The sequence below is a fragment of the Denticeps clupeoides genome, chromosome 11, assembly GCF_900700375.1.
Source record: "Denticeps clupeoides chromosome 11, fDenClu1.1, whole genome shotgun sequence".
NCBI lineage: Eukaryota > Metazoa > Chordata > Actinopteri > Clupeiformes > Denticipitidae > Denticeps > Denticeps clupeoides.
Genome location: NC_041717.1, coordinates 12,877,481 through 12,900,139, shown reverse-complemented (window position 1 = coordinate 12,900,139; position 22,659 = coordinate 12,877,481). Strand labels below are relative to the sequence as shown.

The 22,659-nt window shown below is 41.9% G+C and overlaps 1 protein-coding gene across 3 annotated transcripts in view; it reads right to left on the bottom strand.

The window, feature by feature from the left end:
• The window catches only part of abca2 (ATP-binding cassette, sub-family A (ABC1), member 2), a 62,724-nt gene extending 45,224 nt beyond the window's left edge, over positions 1-17,500 (bottom strand). For 2 of the 3 annotated variants that reach the window (XM_028995031.1, XM_028995032.1), the window contains exon 1: positions 17,162-17,500. In XM_028995031.1, the coding sequence (XP_028850864.1) occupies positions 17,162-17,227 (66 nt within the window). In that variant the 5' untranslated portion in view covers positions 17,228-17,500. The remainder of the gene's footprint in view (positions 1-17,161) is intronic. The other variant, XM_028995033.1, reaches the window with a different exon arrangement.
• Between the last annotated feature and the right edge of the window lie 5,159 nt (positions 17,501-22,659).

The window sequence follows — 22,659 nt, the reverse complement described above, 5'->3', positions numbered from 1 at the left end:
TTCAAACTATTGGCATCCAGTGTTTATATTGATATTCTGACACCACCAGTCAGATTATTAGAAAATTCTATAATACTTGTGTCCATGTAAGCTAGAATGGACAGGGCTTTTGCTGAGACACGTACAGAAAACTGACAGCTCATGAGTGCTGGAAATCTGTCAGTGAAAATCATGGAAGCAGAAAAAGTTCCTGACACTAAGCAGAACTTCCCCTGCATCACTAACTACCTGCATTTTTCGGTTCATTTGGAGTGGACAAGGTGATGGTTTTATTTAACTGGGCTTTGGTGCCCAATTTGTAAACAGCTTTTAACAAGATTTTGCTAAATGAACACTCAATGGACATCCCCGTGAAATTTACTTGTGCCTCTCCGAACCATTATATAAAGTGTCATGGGCGACCTGGGGCGCTGCAGCGATGCCAGCCATGTTTTCATGGTACACACTGGACCTCCCGGCTGGAGCAGAGGGGTTTATTCAGGGTAAGTAAAAAGGTTGTTACTCATGCACGCCATCACCACAGCTATCAGACCGTGGTAACATCAGCACAAAACCTTGGTCTGTTGGCCAGCCATCAGACACCCCTCTCTAAAGCACGATAGACAGCGATGCTGCACATTTCCAGACATATTCATTGTGTGCATGATAGCAAAATATGACACCACTGGAAAAAAAAAATCTGTTCCATCAGCACTTTTTAAAGAGCAATTATGAGCCAGTATCAAGGGACTGGATTACAGTAAAGAGATGATTTTTAGATTTTCATTAAATTCATATTTTATTAATTTCACTTTAGTTTTAGTCTAGGTTTAATCTATAGTTGTCAGTGTGCCATGACAAATGGGGACAACTTATGACTTGGCTTTCTTTTTCTGTTCAGGAAAAGATATAAAAATATAAAAGTGAGATGCAGTGCGATGAACCCCACTTGCCTTGTTTTCAACCAAGAGCTTCAATGTTACTACAGTTGCATGACTGATGATTTGACGATTATCATTGCTGTTGCAGCAATGATTATTTACATGTAAATTTTGTCACCGTTGACACACAGGACAAAATCTATATTCTACCTTAAATTTTTATAAAAATATTTAGCATTTTTGCCATTCAGCCATCACTGACTGCTTCTATATGGAAATATTTGAGATTGAAATTAGGCTAATTCCCCAAAAATCAGATGGTATCAGATCAAATGTTATAAGTGGTGAAGACACAAAAGTCCAGATAGACATCAGCATGAGCATAATAATATCATAACCAACATATACATCGCTGCATCTATTGGAACAAATTGATGTACAGAGTTGCTAAGAAACAGTGGCAGATTTCTGTTGAAGTCAGGACAGCAGTTGAATATGATTTTCAGTCCAAAGCAGAAGAGCAGTGTACTGTAAATGGTTGTGGGGGTTACACAGATAACTGAACAAAATAAAGGATTCTTTATTTAATGACCTTCCCTCATGGAAAACCGAAACAGATAGAATTATGGAAAAAATGTACAAACATTTAATACTTTAAGTAATTTCATTATGAAAGCATTTCCATGCAATATGTAAGGGCAGGGCAGTGCAAATGTCATACCACTTGCCTTCTATGTGTTCATCGTGCATGTTCTCTCCATGTTTGCATGGACTTCCTCCTACTGTTTGGGCTTCCTAATGCAAATTTGATGAGCTATGGCACATATTTATTTATGTTACATGATCAGGAGAATGGTGGAGGTTGAAAGATTGATTGAAATGATGAAAGACTGTGGACTAATGGTTTAAATGGAGTGAATATATGTGTAAGTGAGCTGCTATTGGCTATTTGTAAGATGGTTCTGATGAGAGCCACTCTATTTGAGAATGCTCAACAAACAAGGAGGGAAAAAGAGAAAGTAAGTCACAAATTAAAAGTTAGAGTCATGAGGAACTCCTTAAATCATGAGGAACTCAGTAGGGGATAAAAGGAAAATACTGAAGGTTGAGGATGGGTGCCCGTGTCAAGCTGAGTAAACACTGTTGAGTGAGCATCTTTAATCAACACTGACAGGACGTGGCAACACAACACTTCCCCCCAAATCTCCCTGAGTGGACAAAATGGCTGTCAGCCCGAGCCATTTCCATCATGAAGCCCGAGAGGTTCATCCTTTGAGCCTGGCATGTTAGCGACGACAGCGCTTTCATGAATTATCCAGCAGCTTGAGAAAATGAACGCCAGTCGGGCCTCACCTGTCTGGACTAATATTCTGTTCTAATGCGCCTTTACACGGACCCTTATCTGACTGACCTACTACAGCACATGCACATGAGACCTGGGTAGGTAAAGACAGAATATATATATATATATATTACACACACGAGCATGGCAGATTGAACCAACCACAGCACCCCAACTCCACCTGCACTCAGCGTGATCGGTTTGTTTGGCGCCTTAACTGGGACACAAGCAGCGCTGGGTTTGTCACTGGCAGCGTAATTAGGGGAACAATTAAGATAAAGTGGCCCAATTATGTGGCGGGAGCCGTCGTGCCCAACTTCGGGCTCCGCAAATGAAGACGAGCCACTATCCAGACGCCCTCCGTCTGGCCATTTCAAGCACTGATCTCCAGCCTGACTGAGTTGCACTCAAGCCAGCAAACGACTACCATCCATCTACTCCTCTTCTTCTCCCTGTCCTGATATTACAAAAACACAGCTCCACTTCTTCAAACAAGTCTTGGATCGTCGGCTTCGTCTTTAAATCACATCCCCGACGCTTCTCACTCTCCCACCCCAACTGAGAGCTAATCCCTCCATCACTCTGGGACTCTCTGCCTCCTCCCGCTTGCTGATGTGCTCTAGAAGATCGTTCCTGCTTTCAGCCCCTGGCAGAGCGTTTACAGTTTAAAGACCAAGGCAAGTGAAGCCAAAACGCTGGAAAATTACCGCTTGGAAAGCCACCCGCTCCATGAAGGACACTCTGTACACGGAGTAATGTCTTTTTGAATATTGATACATCAGCAATAAGTAATACAGGTGTCCTGTAGATACTCCAGCTAGGGTAATTACTAATGGAGCGGAGGGTTTTTACTGCACCCTAACACTTTACAAACTCTACTTACAATATGAGGCTAAAAACTGCAGGATTTACAAAGGTGTACAGACATTATTTACATTTATGCCATTTTATCAGACGCACTTAGCGTAAAGTTACAGTGCCCGTGGACACACTCATGGTTAAGTGTGGGATTTGAACCTGGGTCTTCTGGTTCATAGGCGAGCGTGTTAACCACTACGCTACTACCCACCCCATTATGATAAAAATAAGTGTTTAACATCAAAAAAGGACATATTGGTCCTCGACTAATTAGTTGTGGAAGCAATTATTTTTATAATAATAATTTTATTAATTTATGTATAGTTATTCATAGTTGTTTAGTTCACAGTTCAGCTCCAGTAGGGGGCAGTATAAGGCTGTCACCATAAGGCTGTTCACCCCACCAAAAACTGTGTGTTATCTCCACATGAGCATTAACATTTACATTTACACCCTTATCCAGAGAGTCTTACAGTCAGTAGCTATAGGGACAGTCCCCCTGGAGCAATTTAGGGTTAAGTGTCTTGCTCAGGGACACAATGGTGGTAAGTGGGATTTGAACCTGGGTCTTCTGGTTCATAGGCGAGTGTGTTACCCACTAGGCTACTACCACCCTTACCATTGTTAAAATACGAAATTAATATGTTACAGTGGGGACACTATCCTCAAGCAGATATTATAACCTCAAAACAACAATTACTTAAGAAATATCTTGGAAAAAAAAACCTGAAAAGTCATATACTTTAAGTATATTATCATATGTACAAGTACAATGTACCAAGCACAATGAAATTCTTACTTGAGTATCATCTCTACAGACAAAAGCTTGGAGAAAGATTGGAGAACTATGATTGAATTCCATCCAACTACAAAAATCAAGGTTATACATAGCTTTTGAAGTAGTCTCATAGTAGTACTTCATGCAAGCCACCCAGTAATACTGACTTCATATATTCAAAGTCTTCAGGCTGTGCACATGAAAATCACAATCAGCTGGTGAGGACTAGTAAACTATGTATCTGTGGTGGTCTATGTATCTTTCATTAGTTTGGGGAACAGACATTTTGAGCTAACTGATGAGTCTGAATCTTGATATGAATCCGGAGTTTGGGCCGGAGTTTCATGTTCCCTTATCGTGTTCACCTGGTGTATATTTATATAATTGTATAAAGCTATCCTGTTGGTGTCTGTTCGCCGTCAGGGCATTTTGTATTAAACCCCTGTCCTGTGACGTTGTGCATATGCGTCCTCCTTCCTCGCCATGTCCAGCCCATCGTGACATGGTGCTTTCAATGCTAAGACAAAAAAAAAGACAGTAGCGTTTACATGCAACCTTTATTACAGCTGTTACACAATAATGGGAACGAAAATGAGACGCAACAACCAGAAGCCTTAAACTCACAGTGGGCTATGTCACCGGGCCATTAGTGTCCAGCGCAAGTGATACATTCATCCGAAATCCATATCCCCCCATCTAAATATATCGAGCCATCTCTTTCACATCCTGGCATGTGTGGCTGTTGGAGATAATATGAGCACACAAGCAGGATGTTGAGATGGGCTCTGGGATAATAGTCAATTATTAATGTGGGCCTGCTGACTGTCATTTTCCGTCCTCTAGAATAATTCATCGATATATATGGTGCATTCTGTCTGTCTCTCTCTCTCCCAGTATCGCTCTCTATCTATCTATCTATCTATCTATCTATCTATCTATCTATCTAATAAGCACAGTGTTAACCTACCCTAAATATGCAACAATCTGATGGCAAACACAGCCTGGGACATTTCAGGACATTTCTGGGAGAATTGTGCCTCATTAAACCAGTTTTACCGCCACTTGTTGAACTTTCTGCCTCATGCCACTAGAATACCTGTACATGTGGAATACACATAAAGAAAAAAACTTGCAATGTGATAATTATAGAAGCTCCACTAGATGAAGCCTGTCTGCCTATACACAAATAAGTTGTTTCTTGCAATTGAAAACATTTGCTTCTCCAAGTTTACAGTGGACACAGTTTCTTTCCTAATATGAGCAATATTTATGATCATCCAACGTCACTGCTGAAGTCAAATTCAGTGAGGATAGCAACTGTACTTCTATACATTAAGGATGTTCAGAATAATAACTACACTGCACACAGTAGCTGTGAATATTAAAAATAGTCTCAGAGGCTCAACATTTTAAATAGTTACTCTAGATTGACTTTTGCGGATATATTCATTTAATTATATTTGCATATTAAAACACTGTGCAGGATTCAATATTGAATTACAATGATAAACATTTAGCAAACCCATTTCTGTCTTGTATCGAGATGGAAGACGGCTGGGACGAGTGAGTGAATCAGACAGAACCCACTCTCTCACTCACACTCTCACTCGTCCCCTGTTAAAGCCCTCAGGAGAGAAGCGACGTCTGATCAGCTAAGCACCCTGTCTCCGGAGATTTTGTGCAAAAACAAGTGCTCTCCTATGGGAGACATAAAGGACACATGAACAACCACACATACACAAACACAGTATCTAAAATTAAATATCTTCATTAATATGCTTCTTTATTAGAAATGGGCACTATGCTGTACACATATCACAATAGTTTGCCACACCATGATTATAACTACATAATCATGTAATAAGTATAAGATTCACCTAAATGTCAATGCTAACTTTGTGTCCCAGTGGATACCATGGTGCACAATAAAGTACACTTGGGGTAGGGGGGCATCACACGGCACCTTTTCTTTTTTTATTCCTTTCACACAATGTTTGTCAAGCTGGTAAATGTTTCATGACATGGATAGGACTGAGTGGCAATTTTCATTTCACTGATTCCAGGCACCACCACAAATTCTGATTGCTAAAGGAGATGACAGGGAGAGATTGAGAGACCAACACTACTGTTTAACTTTTATATTAAATATGAATATGGAGGTTGATAGCTGGAGCAAACAGCTACCCATCCAGAGATGTGACTCAGGTACACAAAGCACAAAGCATAAAGAGTCAGACACTAAACCAAAAGAATACTGAGTGAAAAGCAGTGGAAGAGGAAAAAAAGAAAAGAGGGAGAGACAGGGACACGTACCATGTGCCAAGCTGAGGAGATCAAAGAGGAAAAGATTGTTAGAAAGTACGAAGGCAGCGAAATGAAGAGAGGGAAAATGGGAACAGGGATGAGAGAGATACAGTAAAGACAGACGCAGCTAAGGTCAAGGGAGCACCAGAGAAACCCCACTGGCAGAGAAGACTGGCATTTACCGTAATTGGACTCCGAATCATTGCTGATTTACCCTGTCCTGCATCTTTGCCAGTCTGCACCAGCCATTATATCAGCCATGCCTTTTTTACATTAGGAAAAAGTAAAAAAAAATACAAATAAAAAATTCACACACCTAGTGTTGCCAGAAATGTTCATTTCAATACCAGCATCACACCGGAGCTATTCCCCTGGTTAGGGAACATGAGATTCGGTAATCTTGCACAAGATTGCGCCATTCGAAACACGTAACGTAACCAGCTCAGATACCTGCAGCTGCTCCTGTGTGAATTTTACTAGTGAAATAAAATTATGAATAGTAATAATAAAGCAAAAACGTTTTGCCGTTACAGCAAGGTGCAGTGCATGATGGGATGCATAATTGTTCTGGAATGTATCCAATGAACTCAAACTTGTTTTGGTAAACTCAGAGGTCATCAGAACAAAAACGCCTCCCCCACATTGTCAAAATGGGAGCCACCAACAAGCTGATGTCTGGGACACATGCACAGTCAGTAGCTCCAACATTTAATGCTGGAGGTTCTCTGTTCTCATCCAGCCAAGGCCGTCAATCAAGTTTATCATAGACAGATATATTACAAAAAAAGAACTGATAAAAGTGAAAGAAAAAAAATAATTATTTTGTACTCGCACTATGGGGGGTTTGTGTGAAACAGCATTTCAAGACACCGTATACTGTGTATACTGTTTTACTGACAATAAACCAATTTAATGTTCCCTTTGTTTTGTGTAAATAAGTCTTTTTTTATCTACACTAAAAAAAGAACATGGAAACTGATCACTTGGTGAAGCTATTTAGCTAAACTCTATGGTTTAACTGTGTTCAATTGTTGGTTTTCAAGGAAAAGGCAAACTAAAATCAATAAAAAACTGAGAAAGGCAATAGAAAAAAATGCACTGCAGCCAGCCAGCAGGGGTGCCAAATTGGCAGAATTGTCTTTGTTGAATTTTTCATTTTTTTCATTTCTCAAAAATGTAAATAAATACAATAAATACATGTTGGTTTAGTGTATATTCAGTCATAATTACAAGAAACAAATTTGCAAGTGCAAGGAAGGTCACATGTTTCTTATTCATTACTCAGCAGAAACACTATAATGTCTCACTTGCACAAAGCACCGTTTCATGCTATACAAAGGACTGATGACGTTTTTCTGCCACGTCACTAGAACACAAGCAACAGGTGTCATCAAACATGTTCTGAGCAGTTCTTTATATTCAACAAAGATTCCTTGACCCACATAATCATTTCCACCAACACTTCTGTTTTGGAACAAACCATGACCCACGTCTGATGATGTGTTCGCAGGATACACACTAAACATCAGACGACAGCGGCTTTTCTTCATGTGGCCACAAATGCCGCTGAGCTTGTTTTGAAGAAGACAGAGATACAGAAACGCAACTGTCAACACGACCCAGCAGATGTGATGCTGTACACACACACACACACACACACGAACATGCAAGATGTGTTTTTCAGCCCACAGATCAGGCCCAGCGAACAGGTGGCTCGCGTAGCGAGTGTGAAGTCGAAGCAGGGGACCAGAGAACACACACTGTCACCTGTGCTCCTGCCGTGAAAGCCCCGTGATCTGATTCAAACTGAATTATAAGCCAGGCCTTTCAACAAGTTACAAGATACGTTAACGGGATGTAGGCTGATGTAACGTATGCACAAGTGTACATGAACACATTCTGACATACACACAGGTAAAAAGAAAAAAATGTACGTAAAATGTTCACAACCAAGAACAATGTGGTGCATTTTCTGTCAGGCACAACTCAAGTCAACAATGACAAATTATAATATAAATATAATAAAATGTATAATATAGTAAATCATGTGCCATGGTATCATGGAAACTTCCTAACCTGAAGGTATTGTCATTTTGACAAGACTATATACCCATGCATATATCATATATTTGGCAAAAAAAAACAAGGGGCCGTACCGCCCAGCCCCTAATTTCAACCACTTGGAATATTCTCTCATGGCCATGAGCCGTTCCCAAAATTGATTTATTATCCTTCCGATAACTGATTAGATAAAAAAAAAAACTGTAATAAACTGTTACAAATTCACAATGCCATGACAAAATATAAACTGATTACAAGCCAGGAGAACACATAAACATATATATCATTTCTTGGTTTAAAAAGTGAAGTGATTGTCACATGTGATACACAGCAGCACAGCACACAGTGCACACAGTGAAATTTGTCCTCTGCATTTAACCCATCACCCATAGTGAGCAGTGGGCAGCCATGTCAGGCGCCCGGGGAGCAGTGTGTGGGGACAGTGCTTTGCTCAGTGCCACCTCAGGGGCACCTTGGCAGATCGGGACTCGAACCGGCAACCTTCTGGGGCCACTTCCTTAACCGCTAGGCCACCACTGCCCCCCCCACTGTGGTTGGTTGACGTTGTGGATGTTCAATGTTTGCTTCCAGTCCTTCACGTCTTAATCCTAGTAATAAATTCACCAAGCAAACTACTCAAATGTGGCATTTTACTCTTCAAGCCCACAATGACCCTAAACTATACAAAAAAACACAGTTATCAGAATGCACCACAGAGTTCTGGGATGTTTCCTATGTTCCCTGATATTCAGAGGACCAGTCGGATTAAAAGACAACAAAGTGCATTCTTTTCTCTGCCTTCATTTTTGGGAAAATGCAACAGGGGACTAAGCGGCACTGTGGTTGGGTAGAGACTTTGTTTCCAGCCCCTGCATTTTATCTCCCACACGAACGAAAAGCTAATGGCTTTATGAGAGGCGCTTAACAGAGGCCATTACCATCTGAGAGAGGCCAGTCCCCAAGCAGCGGCACTCAATTACGACAAGCGTACGCCAGGCACCATGAGGTCAAAGGTGAGAGAGGATTCTGCCGCCTGGTGAAAGCATCGCTGACATTTTCTTTCTTATATTTCTTGCTCTCCCTTTCCATCACTGCACATTGCAGTTTTCCCATTCTGGCTCTGCTCATAATTTGTCCTCATTTCTCCCACTTTTACCCTGTTTTCACCCTGCTCTCCACCTGTTTTGTTGGTTGATTTTCTGTCTCCTCTCATTAACCACTTCCTCAGACCATGCACGTGTAACATGCACATTGGAAGTGTAATGGAATTATCTCGAGCTGAAACCTGCCCAGAAGGAGCTTCTGGATCTTCCCACGTCTTGTTTGTACTTTGGGCCCCACCTCCCCTCCGCTCTTATCTTTGTGGCCGACAGCCGGACCACTGCGCCTCAGCGCCCGTACGGCCACTGGCCTCCTCTCTCTTTCAATCCCTCGTTTCTTCCTTCCCGTCCATTTCATGTATTTTTCATACGCTCTTTCTCCAGTGCAGCACCCAGAAGTCAGCAGGGCTTTCAATAATTCACCAGGCTGGCTGGCCTGTACGCGCAGATGATGCCATAAAGCGAGACGACCGCACAGAGCCCAGCCTATGCCCAAAAAATGCCCAGTCTGTTGGCCGAGCCCCTATGGTCCGCCATGGTTTCCAAAAACAACCGTCACAGTGTGCTCACCATACACATAAACCAGGCCCAACAGATGCAGCACGAATGCCACCAACATACAACCCAAAACAAGGCTGCGTCTGTCTAAACGCCCTTTAACTGTCCTAAAAGCATAAATACCCCTCTACCCATATAAACACATCACTGTCTGGTGCAGTTTTGCCTGACACACAAGGTCATTTATTTACTTTTAACATTTACTTGTGTATAGCCAACAGCACTTTTTCAGTGACAGATTGACAGATGCGCCCTTTCAATCTCATGCTGGATTTACATGGTGACGCAGAGCCGTATACACGTTAAAGCGAGAAATAAACGTCAAGCAAGGGTGCAACTACACTTAAAAAAATGGTGTGCCCTACAGACGTGCTTCAGTGAAGTATTAATGAAATACTTGAAGCGCAACAAACACCACAGCACCATTCACAACCTGTTTTGAGAATTGGTTTGAGAGCTGTATAATAATGAGGCACAGTTCACATATTTGGTGATATACTGGTATCCAGTATCGTAGTACTGAAATGAAATCAGTCACAGTTAAATCTGCCTGAGGGAAGAACTGAAAAACAGCAGCAACAATTGAAGGCCATTTTCGCCATCGAGCAGAATCACTATTGTACCTCTATTGTGTCAAAAACAAAAATGCTGTGACTTCTGATAACATTTCAAATTGTAATTATTCCCAGAACTACTGATTCTACCAGCAACACACATACAACAATATATTTACGTCACTGCACGCAAACTACGCAGAAAAAGTGAACAATGGCTAAATTAAAAAAATATGTAATTAATCTGTCACCTCATATTTTAGCATTGCCGTAATGTGAATAAACCAAACAAAATGCTGTCAGCAGAACTATAGTAAAGTTAAAAAAAAATTACTCATTAGCATAAATTAGACAGTTTAAAAAAGCAAACTAATATATTTTAACAATTGTAATGAAAAACATTCAGTGCATCTTTACACTGTAAAAAGTGAACACTGGCAAAAAAAGTAATCTGTCACCTAATATTTTAGTAATTTTTTAAGTTAAGCCAGTGTTCCCTTTTTTAGTGTAGCTACACCTTTGTGACTCATAAAATTCTTATTTCACTCTCATGTTACGAAGGTGTGTTGAGAGATCATAGTAAGCACACATGCATTGGAACATATCAGATTCCATTTAAAACATGTGAAAATTCACTGCAGTGCCTCCACATACATAGTATTCCACTTGAAATGGTTTACCTCACACATCTGTTCACAAATAAACCAATACATCTTCAGCAGCATAATAGTTTTCTCAATAATCCTAAATGATTTACAGTAGTGTCAATCACAATATTTCTGGTTTCTTGTGCTTCCCCGCGGTTTCCGTGAAAATGTCTTACATTTGTATTCCTGAATGCACTGCTTTGTCTCGCTGGAGTGTCTGATTCCCCGGGAGAGAAGCATTTCTCCTAAATGTGGCAGGGTTCACTGCACGCTACGCTTTCATTGTTTGTTGAATTCATCTGTTAAATAATGCATTGTTTCTCAAGGATTTGTCATTTAAATGGTCCATTTAAGAGGAGGTCTATCAAAACCAATTCACGGGAGTCATTATAGTTCCATTTAGAAAGTCTTGCTTCCTCTTTTTTAGCAAAGATTGCTTGTGAACAGTTTCCTGCTCGGACAACTTAAAAGCATTTTTGGAAAATGTAGGATTGAATATTATGCTTTTGTTAGTAAATGTTGCTTAAAATTCAGCATTGTGACAACACCAGAACCCTTACATTTCCTTCAAATCCCTAGTTTTGAATGGGGGATTTTATTAAAAGTCACATATTATGAAAATTTCACTTTGTGTAATTATTTAACATTAATACAAGTTCCCCTAGCCTGTCTATGGTCCTGCAGTGGCTAGAATTAGCAATATGTATAAAGAGTGGTTTGGCCATTCTGCTACACCATTCAGAAAGCGACAGACAGTCAGATCTGGAATTTGGCCCCTTATGTCATCATAAGGGGAAAGGTTACCTCCCCTTTCTCATGCTCATTGCCCAGAGAATTTTCCACCCCTCCCGTAAAAAGTAACTCCACCAACCGTCATGGCTTGAAAACGTGCGAAGCATTGCAGTTGCCCTATGATTGGATATAAAAATGTATTTTTTTCGTTCCGTCACGCGAGACTCTGAAGAGACTGCACCTCGTCCTGCCTCTTTAAATTACACACACCGAAACAGCGCATCCTTGGTGTAATTCTGCACCAAGACCTATATAAAAGCAAAAAAGCATAATAGTGGTTTAACTTTTCACATTTCAATTCTTACACCTGTTTACGCATATCCAGACATCATCATATTTGAATGATTATTTAACATTTAGTGTCAAACTGACGCTATTTAGATAATATTTTGTGTTGCTTATCTGACATTAACAGAATACTGACGTTTGTTATTTAGTTCATTATCTGGCGATTTGCATGATCCCCTTGCCAAAAACTCACTGCAGCCCACAGTGGTGTGGAAATCTCTAGTAGCGCTTGGAAACAATCGTGTTTGGTTCAAACGTCATCACAATGTGATCAAATTATTTGGCAAGTTATGTGAATGTGTTTATAAGCAACACAACATGAGACTTGAGATTTGGGCCAAATATAAAATTTTGACCAGACCCAGCAGGAACATGTTCAGGTTACATGTAATACATGTAAATACAAATAGACAGACACAGATACATTTTCTGTTGTCTTTTATTCACACTACAGACTGTAGCATAACCCGATATCTCATTTTAACTTTTGCACAGTTCAGTTTGTTCCCCGCTTGTTGCACTGTAGCAAATAAGTTGACTTCAATGGAGCACTCAGCCTTCGCATGAAGACGGAAGGACAGCAGAAACAGAGTCAGTCCACAGATCAGCCAGTAAAATTGATTGTGAACACGTGCCGACAGAAATCAGGTTGCCAGGATCGTATGCCAAGCTCGTATGTATAATTTAAACCGGCTGGCATTTGACTCCTGCCTTGTTTTACGTGGGTGCCCCCTTGTCAAACACCCGCATTTTCCTCCATCTTTGATTGTACATAACGCTCCATTATTCTTAGTCGCCATAGATACCTGGGCAGCGATCGCTCTGCCTCTCTCTCACTGTCCCCGAATCGGACTCTCCCTCAGCCAATCCCGTCAGAGGCAATGGAGAAGTAGGTCAGGCTGCGTTGCACTCGGCATAAGGTAATATCACAGGGAGCCGGGATGCAGAGGCCCGGCGTCCTCTCACCACTTTCGTGCATCTCGAGGACAACAGGGAGGCAGAGGGATAGAGATGTAAAACTTTTTTTTTTGTTTTTTATCAAGATAACAAGAGGGGGCAGGGGTGACTCAGGAAAAAAAAATCAGGAAGAGATAGAGGGCCTTGAGTCAGTCTCTGTGGACAAATAGGGGTCAAAATAAATCAAGCTGCAGCCACAGAGGCCTAAGAGTATGGTAGCAAACAGAGCCATGAGCGATGTAACACTTGCGGCATGTTTTGTGAATGTCACTTCACGTTTGTCTTCAGGAGCAGCAATATGCACATAGGAAATATTGCTTTTATTGCTTTTTATGCTTAAAAACATAAAATTTGAATATTTGGTTGTGTTTGCAACATTTGCATATTGGTTCCTCTTGAATACTTGCAATACTGAGGTCTATAGTAGTCGCAAAAGCATTTCACTGCATATCATTTCGTGTATGACTGTACGTGAAAAATAAAATGTGAATTTTATATATAAAAGCAACCTACTTCCTCTTTCTGGATGATTTGAACACCCTCCTGCAGACGTAGCGCAACCATGAACCCACATCCACTACCAAGCCAAGGTGCTTTTATTGGTGAATAAAAAGATTCATATATTCACAAGCTTTTCCCATGCACTACGTCTTACACAACATACAGTGCATCCGGAAAGTATTCACAGCACATAATTATTTCCACATTTTGTTATGTTACAGCCATATTCCAAAATTGATCAAATTAATGTTTTCCTTAGAATTCCCATAATGATACCCGATAAAGACAATGTGAAAAAAAGTTTGGCAAATTTATTAAAGATAAAAAATTGATGTGCATCCTGTTTCCCCTGATCGTGCTTGAGATGCTTCTGCAGCTTAACTGGAGTCCATCTGTGGATAAAACAGTTGGTTGGACCTGAATTGCAAAGACACACACCAGTCTATATAAGAAATGGCAACACATTGCATATCTAGAAAACACACACGTTGTGAAAACACAAACGCTTTTCAACATGGCATGCACCTTGAAGGACTCTCACGCCATGAGAAACAAAATTCTCTGGACTGAAGAGATAAAGGTTGAACTCTTTGGTGTGAATGCCAGGCATCACATTTGGATGCACCGCTCATCACCAGGCCAATACCATCCCTACAGGGAATCGTGGTGGTGGCAGCATCCTGCTGTGGGGACGTTTTTCAGCTGCAGGAACCGGGAGACCAGACAGGATAGAGGGGAAGGTGACTGCAGCTACGTACAGAGCCTTCCTGGATGAAAACCTGCTCCAGAGCGCTCTTGAACGCAAGACTGGGGTGGCGGTTCATCTTTCAGCTTGACAACGACCCTAAGCACACAGCCAAGATATCAAAGGAGTGGCTTCAGGACAACTCTGTGAATGTCCTTGAGTGGTCCAGCCAGACCCCAGATTGAACACTTGTGGAGAGATCTTAAAATGGCTGCAACAACGCTTCCCATCCAACTGGATGGAGCTTGAGAGGTGCTGCAAAGAGGGATGAGCATAACTGGCCAAGGAGAGGTGCGCCAAGCTTGTGGCATCATATTCAAAAAGACTTGAGGCTGTCATTGCTGCCTCAACGGTGCATCGACAAAGACTGCGAATATGTGATTTCTCAGTTTTTTTATTTGTAATAAGTTTGCAAAAACCTCGAGTAAACTTTATTCACCTTTATTCACCTTTAGCCATTATGGGTGTTGTGAGAGAACAAAATCAATTTTGGAATAAGGCTGCAATGATAACAAAATGTGGAAAAAGTGATGCGCTGTGAATACTTTCCGGACACACTGGCAACTAAAGTATCAAACATGTCATTTTTATATTTATAATAAAGTGCTACAGCTCATAGATGTTCCTGGAACAATTAAAACCAAACAGCATTGTAAATAATTTTTCTTCTCCCCTGTCCATAAAGCACAGAGTAAATATTCAAGAGGATGAATGATTAACTCATCCTCATTTGGTCCCTTAAAAGGCACATTAAAAGTGTCACCTTGACGATAATCACTCCGCATGTTGACATGAGAACTGCTATCTGAGTGCCACACATTACCGGAGGGAGGTGACGGGGACACGTCTGCTAACATGAACCTCTGGCGCACAGGTGAAACTAATAAAAACATCTAACCCGAACCCCTAACCCAAAGGGCTGCGCTCATAAAACCCCGACCGCCACTGCGGCTGCGGCTGCGGCTGCGGCTGCTGCCATTAGCAACTGCTGACGCACCGGTTTCTCACAATCCATCAATCTGCAAAACTATCGGCCCCTGGCCTGCCCGGCCCACCTGATGAGCCCACGTAAAGATGCCGAGGCTGCTATTACTGCCCGGGCAGTCCTTTGCCCGAGGGATTCTGATGCCCAGGATCTATAAATAGAGCTGCTAAAAATAGGCACATAAAAATTTAAACCTGGAATATATGGATCCATTAGCTGCGACGAGAGGGAACGGGCCACTGAGGCACATCTTTGCAGGAACGGAAAGGAACGTATAATGAAGGCATTTGTTTCTGTCCAGAGGTAATTTTGAAAGAGATTAGTTCGACAGAGGCTGACCGGGAGTGTTTTATGCCCAAAACTGTGGCACGTATCTGCATCTAAATTTCAGAACCGTTCCCCAGAGGCTTATTTTTTATAAAGGGGGTGCCATAAAAGTTAAATCATAAAAAAAAAGATATTTCAACATTGATTCCACAGGTTGCACATGGACATGGCATGACTTCTGCGATGTTTACATAATAGTTGCTCTCCAGGTTCGATACCCTGGACACATGTCACAAGAGAACATTTTAATTGCACGAGGAGTCATTTTGTGGTCTCAACACAGCTTTTGTGCTACGAATGAAACAGTGGCCATGCATTAAAGGGAAATGTAAAGCCCTCTGATGGCATTACTAGGTAGCTTGAATAGAAGATCATGGAGCAGAACAAACACATGGCCACGTCCATATCTTAAACCAGCGCCACACAACAGCCTTGTTCCATTATTTAAATAAAGTGAAGTGATTGTCATTGTGATACACAGCACAGCACACGGTCACACAACGAAATGTGTCCTCTGCTTTTAACCCATCACCCTTGGTGAGCAGTGGGCAGCCATGACAGGCGCCCGGGGAGCAGTGTGTGGGGACGGTGCTTTGCTCAGCTGCACCTTGGCGGATTGGGATTCGAACCGGCAACCTTCTGATTACGGGGCCGCTTCCATAACCGCTAGGCCACCACTGGCCCCATATTAAATAACAAAATAAGTACTGAATGATGACTACATGATAACAACTATTTCAATTTCTTTGTAATAATAACAATGATAACAACAATGTAATTAAGTTTGAGATTTCATTGTCTTTTATTGTAGATTACTTGCCTTTAGAACTATAAGATGTTTGTAACAGACTCCATAGTTCCCTGGAGTTGCGTAAAAGCAAACTGTATTCCACCTGACTCTATTCTGCAGTCACAAATGTGTGATGTTTTCATGAGGGGAAATGGGAAAATTATAATTACATTGGAAGGGGGGGTAGCAGCGCTTTATTTGAATTATGCATTAACCGCAACGGCAACAGAACTGACAGTAAAACGTTTCTGAAATATTTATACAAAACAGCGTGAACCGAGTCAGACCCAGTCTGAGAAATCTGCACACTTCAACCATGTCACATTCAGCTGAATTCAGGAGGCAGCAACTGGTACAGACAACAGCAGGACCCTTTCTCACAAATGTGCAATAATAAATAATCAGAATGGAAATAAAGGAAATGCATCAACATTGGCTCTGGTGCTGCGTGGCCTAATTTAACACCGTTTGGAATTTGGTGACGTTTTGCACGCACTTTGGAAGTGAGCAGGCGGTCGGTGCAACCTGTTCTCTCATCACCTTCCGATGTGAACGGAGGCAGGAAGATCGTAAACAGCGACGCCCGGAAAATATCATTAAAAAAAAAAAAAAAGAAGAAGGAAACAAACAAATAAACAAAGCGACGCGACGCGACGCGCCGGTTTACATCCGTTCTAAGATGAATTAATGCCACCAACGCGAAAGGCTACTCACCGGCCCCCTCCGCTTCAAAGTGACATTCTTCCATAGCAGCAGATTGAGCTGATGAAGAAATCCCATTGCGGCTCCGCGGAGTTGACCGGTCCGGTCTCTGGATCAAAGCGCGGCGGCCGCTCGTGTCGCGCATCCGACGTGGCGGAGCATCGCGGCTCCGGGCGGCGACGCGAATTTCACGCCGCGGAGTCGCGGGCTTCCGGGATCCGCCCGCCAGGTGCCACGAATCGGGCGGCTGCCGCTGCCGCCGTGCAGTGGGGTCGCCGCGCAGCGCAGCACCATTAACAGGAACGTACAGTTGTGAGCGGTGCCTCGGAATTAGGCGGCTATAAAGAGCCGGGGTTGCCAGGTGCGGGCGCGGTTTCCTGTCAAATTTAAAAAAAAGATGGAACTGAAACTAGTCAAAAAATACACTGGTGACTTTACCACTTAACATTTGGCTCACTTGGTATCCATTAATTATGTGAATGGGCTATTAAATAATTCGTATTGAAATTGGAGCATTCCATGTTGCACATGGAAATAATTATACAGTCACACGAGAGAAAAATTCTGAAGACTAAAATACCTGCAACCACGTAAGAAACTAGCCTAAGTATTTCATGTTGCTCCCGATTCTCCTTATTTATCCGTTTGACACATTAAACAAGACTTGTTTTGCTTTTTGAAACCCCAAAAAATAAAAACCCTAGAGCGGACACTAACAGCGCCAACCTGGCAACCACGAGGTCTCACGGTGCGGCGCGCCGCTGTGGGCGGAGATCGGCCTGCGTGCCTCAGTAGCTGCCAGTGGGCAAAGCCTGAGCGGGTAATCGCTACAAAATGGAAAGAAAAAAAAAAACGGGGCGTGGGTCAGGTGGAACTGCGGCGACCGGAACACTCCCATAATTATGCGACGCAAGTGTTATTTATAGAATTATTATATAAAGTGGCCTAGGTATAGCTGATGCTCTTGCTCCAGTGCCACACCAATACCTCGAAGCGATTGTTCATGTTATGTCACTTCCTGTACTTCTTTACTACAATGTTGAGAATCAACAACGCCCATAAGTATGTTCAGCGTCTAGCCCATGAACAGAATAAGCTTTTCTACATGTTTTCCACATTTTCTCCCACCCGCAGTTCAAGGCTTAGCTGAAAACCTTCTCCAGCTCATTTCCGTTCATTTTGCCGTCAATGGTTACAGTTAAAATAGCCGAGAAGCAGTTCATGACAACGTGATGCATCAATAATAATAAGGCTGGACAATACATTTAAACAATAACTATACTCTAATAAGCAATAAATAGAAACTGGAGGTCACAAAGTCCCCCAGTCTGTTATTAAACCTGGAGATTCTCCTGATGGTTCCTGAACAGTGAATTGACCTTGCAAGCCACAGATTCATGTAATCATGAATTCCATTGCACAGATTAAGGCTCATACTAATTGGAGTCAGGACAAGTGCAGGGCACATGCACGAGAAAAAGGGATCAATACACACACACACACACACACACACATATATATCATGTATTGAAATGGTTTCCAGAAGCATCAACCCAAAAGGTTGGCTCGATTAAGCAGAAGGCACAGTTTCTACCCATGGTGGAGCATTCCTGGTCATTAGAATCTGCAGCAACGCCTGCCTGCCTGCTGGATTGTGAAGGCCAGCTGTTGTGTGGTTATTTTTGAATATTTCTAGAGCTTTGGGCGATTCTAAGCTGGGGGGATTGCGACGTGACATCATGCTGTGATTGCAAGGTCAGTAAGAGAAGCTGGATTCTGTGGGAATCGTGTCTGAAATCCAACACTGGCCTAAATGGAGGCTTCGAAGGAACCTGTAGCTGGAGAAGGGTGCTGTATAATGCAGATGATAGTGACGTTACTCAGAATAGACATTTAAAACAAATTGGCTACAATATCAGTTTGTTCCATCGTTGCAGTAGAATAAAGATTATACAGCAATTATCTGTTTTGGCAAATGTATTATAAAAGAACGATCTGAAATACAAGCCAGTGTAAATACAGTCGAATGTAAACGCTTCCTAAGGGATTGTGGGAAAGTGTAATGTCCTGCTGCCCTCTTGTGGTCAAAATGTGGTCTTGCACTTTCAGAGTCGAACGCGGTGATGCGAACACGTATTTTTAATCCAGTTCCGTTGAAAAAGACACTTCCTATTTACATATTTAGTTTTTACATTGTAGTGTTTGTTGTTTTAAAATTTTTATTTTAGATGGTTTAGATATCGATTTGTTTTTTTCCCAGAAATGTGCACATTTAGCAAAAATAAGGTTCAATACAAATCATTCAATACAAATCAGATATTCAAACTTGATGTGACAATGACAAAATGCACTTTAAACCTTGCCACAAGATATAATTTTAAACACATATATGTTTTAATGCAACCCAGCAACATTGCTTCATGGCCATTTAACAAAGGCATGCAACAAGAACCATCTAAGGTGCTGCCTTTCTAATGCTTGCAAAAAACAAACACTAAGTTTACAAAAGAATGAGGTTACAAACCTTATCAGTGAACAATACCAAGATATTTTCAGCAACAGACCTACATCTGTTCCACTTAGCCTACAGTCCCGTAAAGGCGGTTGTAACGCCTGTTCAAAGTGTTTGTCTGTCATGCGGTTACGGTGTGGGGTGAAAACAAGTCCTCCGTGGCTAAAGAGACGCTCGACAGGAGCACTTGACGGCAGAGTCGTATTGTATTTTAAGGGGTGGTAGTAGCCTAGTGGGTAACACACTCGCCTATGAACCAGAAGACCCAGGTTCAAATCCCGCTTACTACCATTGTGTCCCTGAGCAAGACACTTAACTGATAACGGCGTCTGATAAATGCTGTAAATGTAAATGTAAGAGAGCTCTGATCACTGGATTTACCTTTAATGATGCCAATGTCTTACATGAATCTTGAAGATACCTCTGTACCTCATCCTCCGCTGTAGACTGAAGAAGTTGTCGTCATCATCTTCTGGCTCATTCCCAGTGAGGCATGACCAGTGGTGCTGGTATAATTAGAAGGTTCTGTGTTGAGGAGATGAGACTCTTGGACAAATGGCACATATATGGCAACACATTTTACAGCCCATTTACATTTACAGCATTTATCAGACGCCCTTATCCAGAGTTACTTACAATCAGTAGTTACAGGGACAGTCCCCCCTGGAGCAACTTAGGGCTAAAGTGTCTTGCTCAGGGACACAATGGTTGTAAGTGGGATTTGAACCCGGGTCTTCTGGTTCACTAGGCTACTACCAGCCCAAAGCACATTGCTGCTGCCTGTTGACATAAGAGTGAAACTCTCCACGTCACAGCAACCGGTAAAAAAAAACACACACACAGAATCGAAACTCGAAACTATAATCGAATGATTAAAAATGCATTAATTAATTATTCCTCACATTCATACTGAACTTGGAGAAAATGGAACATTTTGTGGAAACAGCAGCGGGCAGATGTGCAAGAAATAGTCTGTAATCATGCAGTTTTGAAAACCAGTCACCCACAACTGAAGGTGCGTTTGGTAGGGAGTAAAAAACGTAGTAACAGATTCATGATTTGATCGATATGTCCAAGTGTCTGTTTGAGTGCAAGCGTTAAAGAATCAAGATGCAAGACTCACAAGTCTTTTAACTTCAGTTTTTCAAGAGGGTGTAAATGGACTTCCATCACGACTCATGACAAGACGTAAAGGACTAAAGTACGTGTAAGTGGTGCAGTAACAATCAAGTAAAAGATTTTAAAGGACTAGGTGGGTGGGTAGATGTAGAATAAATTTGATGAGTTATATGCAGACACATGAGACTGACTGTAAAGAAGAGCAGCATGGAAACAGTGCAAGTTTGTGGTGATGTTAGCTTCTGGTGAGAAGGGTGCTGAGGAAGTGCCACAGTATTTAAGAGCCTGTACAGTGGGTCGCACAGTATTCGGCCCCCACATTTTGTCACATTACAAGCCAACTTTGGCACGACTAATAGTTGTCCGATGGACAGATTCCCCCACCTGAGCTGTAGATCTCTGCAGTTCGTTCAGCGTCACCATGGGCCTCTTGGCCTCATTTCTGATCAGCGCTGTCCCTGTTTGGCCTGTGAGTTTAGGCGGATGGCCTTGTCTTGGTAGGTTTACAGTTGTGCCATACTACTTTCATTTCTGAATGATCACTTGAACAGTGCTCCGTGTGATGTTAAAGGCTTGGGAAATCTTTTTGTAGATTAAGCCTGCTTTAAATTTCTCAATAACTTTATCCCTGACCTGTCTGGTGTGTTCTTTGGACTTCATGGTGTTGTTGCTCCCAATATTCTCTTAAACAACCTCTGAGGCCGTCACAGAGCAGCTGTATTTGCACTGACACTAGATTATACACAGGTGCACTCTATTTAGTCCTTAGCACTCATCATGCAATGTCTATGGGCAAGTGACTGCACTCAGACCAAAGGGGGCTGAATAAATACGTACACCCCACTTTTCAGTTATTTTTTTGTAAAAAAATGTTTGGAATCATGTATGATTTTCGTTCCACTTCTCAAGTGTCTTTTACGTGAATTTCCAATAAAATAGCTTCATGTTTGTGGCTGTAATGTGACACAATGTGGAAAAGTTCAAGGGGGCTGAATACTTTTGCAACCCACTGTAGTGCTACTTGTGGGAAGAAACTGTTAAGCTGTCTAGGAAGTGTCCATAGTCAGTAGGCATATCTTCCTGATCACTGACTCTGTTAAATGCATAAACCCTCTCTGAGTCTATGAAAAACCTCGGTACAGTTGAGATGGCATCGTCTGTAGTCCAGCAGGCATCATTTTAATACATCAAATAACATGGGTGTTTTCTTTCTCACTACATGTCAAAAAAAGAAAAGAAATCTAAAGCGGAGTAATTTATGATTTTGAAAATGCACATGTGGTCACGTTGGCATGTTTTTCTTTTTCTTTTTACATGAAACAGGTACAGAACAGGACATACATGTAGATTAAGGACCCGACAGGAAAGCGATACAAGAGGCTGAAATTTAAACACTCACAACAGCCGCACACAATCAGGTTCAGATTGAACAAAAGGCAACGAAGCTCCTGCCCGAATCGCAGAACACTGGTTTACGGCTCAGTGAGAAAGTTGGGGCGCTCCTTAGGGCATTTTCACAAATTCACATGCCACTTCATCCACATCACTATGACTATACTTGCAAGGTCCAAGCCCCACTGGAGACTGTTGGGTTTAATTTGAAAGTGAAAGTGAAATGATTGTGGAACACTGTAGCACAGCACACAGTGCACCGAAATGTGTCCTCTGCTTTTAACCTTCACCCTCGGTGAGCAGTGGGCATCCATGACAGGCGCCCGGGGAACAGTGTGTGGGGACAGTGTTTTGCTCAGTGGCACCTCAATGGCACCCAGGCCACCACTGCCCCTAATGAGCTACAGACGTGATGCTGATGTTTTCATGCCATACAGGAAGATGCAACCATGAACACAAAAGTTCACAAATGCCCTGCTGCCCACCA